Below are 2774 nucleotides of genomic sequence, written 5' to 3'. Positions count from 1 at the left end.
AGTGTGCCGAGTTATAATGACTCATAAAGCACTACTGGCTCCACAGTGAGGGACAAAGAAAAACCCATAAGATCGATCCTGTCTATAAAATCAAAGCGAAGAGAGGCACAAGAGAGGCACGAGTGCCCTAAATTCACTGTACAAAGAGGTCCACATGGCCAGTCTTCTCCAGTCAAACTAAAAAGATATTTATTGAAGTAATGAGCACAACATGAAGTGGAGTATCTGATTAAAGATACCAGTGTTCAATAAAAAATACACATAATCACAATAAACAATTCTTCCACCAAGTAAAAAAAGCAACAGATGATGTGTGGTCACAAGTGTGTGAACATCAGCGATTCAAATATGGCTCATCCAATAATATGCTTTCTAATTGCTTTCGCCTCAGTAAAGCTAATGTTGAGTTGTAAGTACTGACATTAAGCATGAAGTTTGTAGAATATGTTGGATTGTCTTTGCATTTTCCAGATGATCAGGAACAGACTTAACAGGAGCATTCAAAACCAGGAACACAAGAGCAAGAAACAGCAGTCTGAAGAGCCTTCCATCCAAACACCAGAGGGTGCTGGAGTTTGACATTTTGTACCTTTTATTGCAGACTTGAAGGCGGCAAATGTTAATTGTTGGATGTCCATTCTCACATGTTTGCATTTATTTGTTATTTTTGCTTTTGTTTGTATGTTTATTTGTACCTCTGTCTCATAGATTCTGAATGTCATGTTTTTGAGAGGCAGCTCTCTTAATTGCCATTAGTAAGACATTTCTGAACCATCTACATAAAATCTGTGGGAAATAAAACAGACTAGTTTTGAATTTGAAACAACACACTTTTTATTGGGTAACTGCGTTTGAAACGCCCTTAGAAGAAGGTATCGTATGATAAAAGATAGGCGTCATTATACAAGTAGAGTTTCCCATCAACAGGATTGTAGTTCAGATTGGCTATTCCAGGAGAAACCTTCTCAAAGGGCAAAGAAAGAGAGTTTATCTCTTGACCAGTGGTTGTATCAAAAGCATAAAACACCTCTTCTTGGTAAGTATTAACATAGCGTGTAGCATACAGGACCCCGCACACCATAAACGTGCTGGTGACGGACCTCTTGAAGAGATGCGTCTTCCAGGTATGTGTGATATTGAGCTCCAGCGGATCTAAACGGCTAACAACAATGTTGCCGTGGTTCTCCTCTGTGGCGTATATCACCCACACGGCGTCCTGATCAGCCTCCAGGTCGATGTCTGTCCAATCACGGCAGCTGTAGTAGCAGAAAGGGAACTTGTCGATTCCAGCACCATCCAGTTTCATACGTTTGGTCGCTTTTGTTGTAATGTTGAAGCTGCAGATCTCAGCGGTGCTGTAGCATTGATAAAATACAGTGTTGTCATACAGAATAGTGCCAGAGCCCTGAATGGCATTTTTGTCGCTGTAGGATGATGCTATCTGTTCGTCCTTGTAGTTCCTGTTAGCCATGAAGTCTTCACGCGAGTTGTACATCCTGATTGTGTTGCCATGTTTGTGTCCACTCACCAGACAGTGTTCCCAGTAGCGTTCCTTACTGCTTAGCAGGGCATCACGGCCCCAAGCACCTGAAATATAGGACTTGCTGATGGAATTGAGCTTGGTCATGCTTGGAGAACTTATTCTGGTCATGATGCGCTGATGGCAGGTACCTGCGAGTAATTTAGTAACACGTTTTTTTAGTTTGTTAAAACCTTTTTGGACCTTCATAATTCAGAAAATGGCATTTAAAAGCAATTATGTTCCTTAAAAGTTTCTATATCCTACCTTCATAAAAAAAATAACTTATGAAAGACCGTATTACATACTTCTGAAATCATTTGGCATGGTCTTGCAACTCTGTGCACGGTTGTTGAGATCACGTAACCTCTTCTTCATGGTCTCTAGGTTGAAGAAATCATCTTTGTACATCCTCTGGACATCATTTTTCGCCTTATTTAACTGAGAACAACAGACGGTCTCATTAAATTGGACACCTATACTTTTATATTGTTGAGATGGTTGTTATCTCTAATTCGAGATTGATTTGAAAGAAAGGAGTTTAGAGAAATATTTGTGATCATGTGTTGCAATGTCTACCTCACTGAGTAGGTTATGCGTCTCTTTGTTGGGGTTCTGCATGTGCGTTTCATTGACAGATTGATGGATTTCCTCAAGTTCCTGGTTCAGCTGTTGCAGATGAAGTGCGCTGTACAGTCCACTTGTGTGAAGGTAACCAAATGCTTTCAGACGGGCTGAGATGTTCTGCAGAGTGGCTTCCATCATCGGCAGTTCTGCATTTGTGTTCCTCAACTGCAAATCACTACAGAAAGTTAACTGATATTCTTCTCAATTGTAATGAATATCATTTGAAAGTCAATACAGTGTCCATTTAGTTCTAATTGTCATGAGAAGCTTAATCGATACCTTACCTTTTCCTCAAACTCATTCAGGTTGTCCTCACAGATCTGGACCTGTCTTGTGACTTCCATAAACTGCACAGCAGGGAAAGTCCAGATAGAGCTATTTATTTTACACAAACATGAATCTGTCTTCTGTTGGCCTGGAACTCGCTGAGCCTCGACAGTCACCTAATGTACAAACACAATCAGATTATTGTATCATAGATCAATTCTCTCATATTTTCTCTCAAAATCATTCTTTTTCAGAGTTGTCGGAATGCTAGAAACATATGACTTTATTCATGGAAGAAAAACTTACGATGACTGTGAGGAGCAGCAGGTAGACGAACATGATGACCAAATGGGCTGAAAGA

The 2774-nt window shown here is 40.2% G+C and overlaps 1 protein-coding gene across 1 annotated transcript; it reads right to left on the bottom strand.

The window, feature by feature from the left end:
- Window positions 1-337: 337 nt before the first annotated feature.
- LOC107674985 (olfactomedin-4-like) lies at window positions 338-2774 on the bottom strand. The gene is made up of 5 exons (XM_016469165.1): window positions 2720-2774; window positions 2426-2589; window positions 2099-2306; window positions 1828-1960; window positions 338-1671 (listed from the first exon to the last, which is right to left on the bottom strand). Exons 1-5 carry the CDS (start codon window positions 2750-2752, stop codon window positions 863-865), a joined length of 1347 nt encoding a protein of 448 aa, XP_016324651.1. The 5' UTR covers window positions 2753-2774; the 3' UTR covers window positions 338-862.

The sequence above is a fragment of the Sinocyclocheilus anshuiensis genome, unplaced genomic scaffold (genome assembly GCF_001515605.1).
Source record: "Sinocyclocheilus anshuiensis isolate Anshui unplaced genomic scaffold, SAMN03320099.WGS_v1.1 scaffold1065, whole genome shotgun sequence".
Lineage (NCBI taxonomy): Eukaryota > Metazoa > Chordata > Actinopteri > Cypriniformes > Cyprinidae > Sinocyclocheilus > Sinocyclocheilus anshuiensis.
The sequence above is the reverse complement of the archived record's forward strand: the minus strand, read 5'-3'. Positions and strand labels throughout refer to the sequence as shown.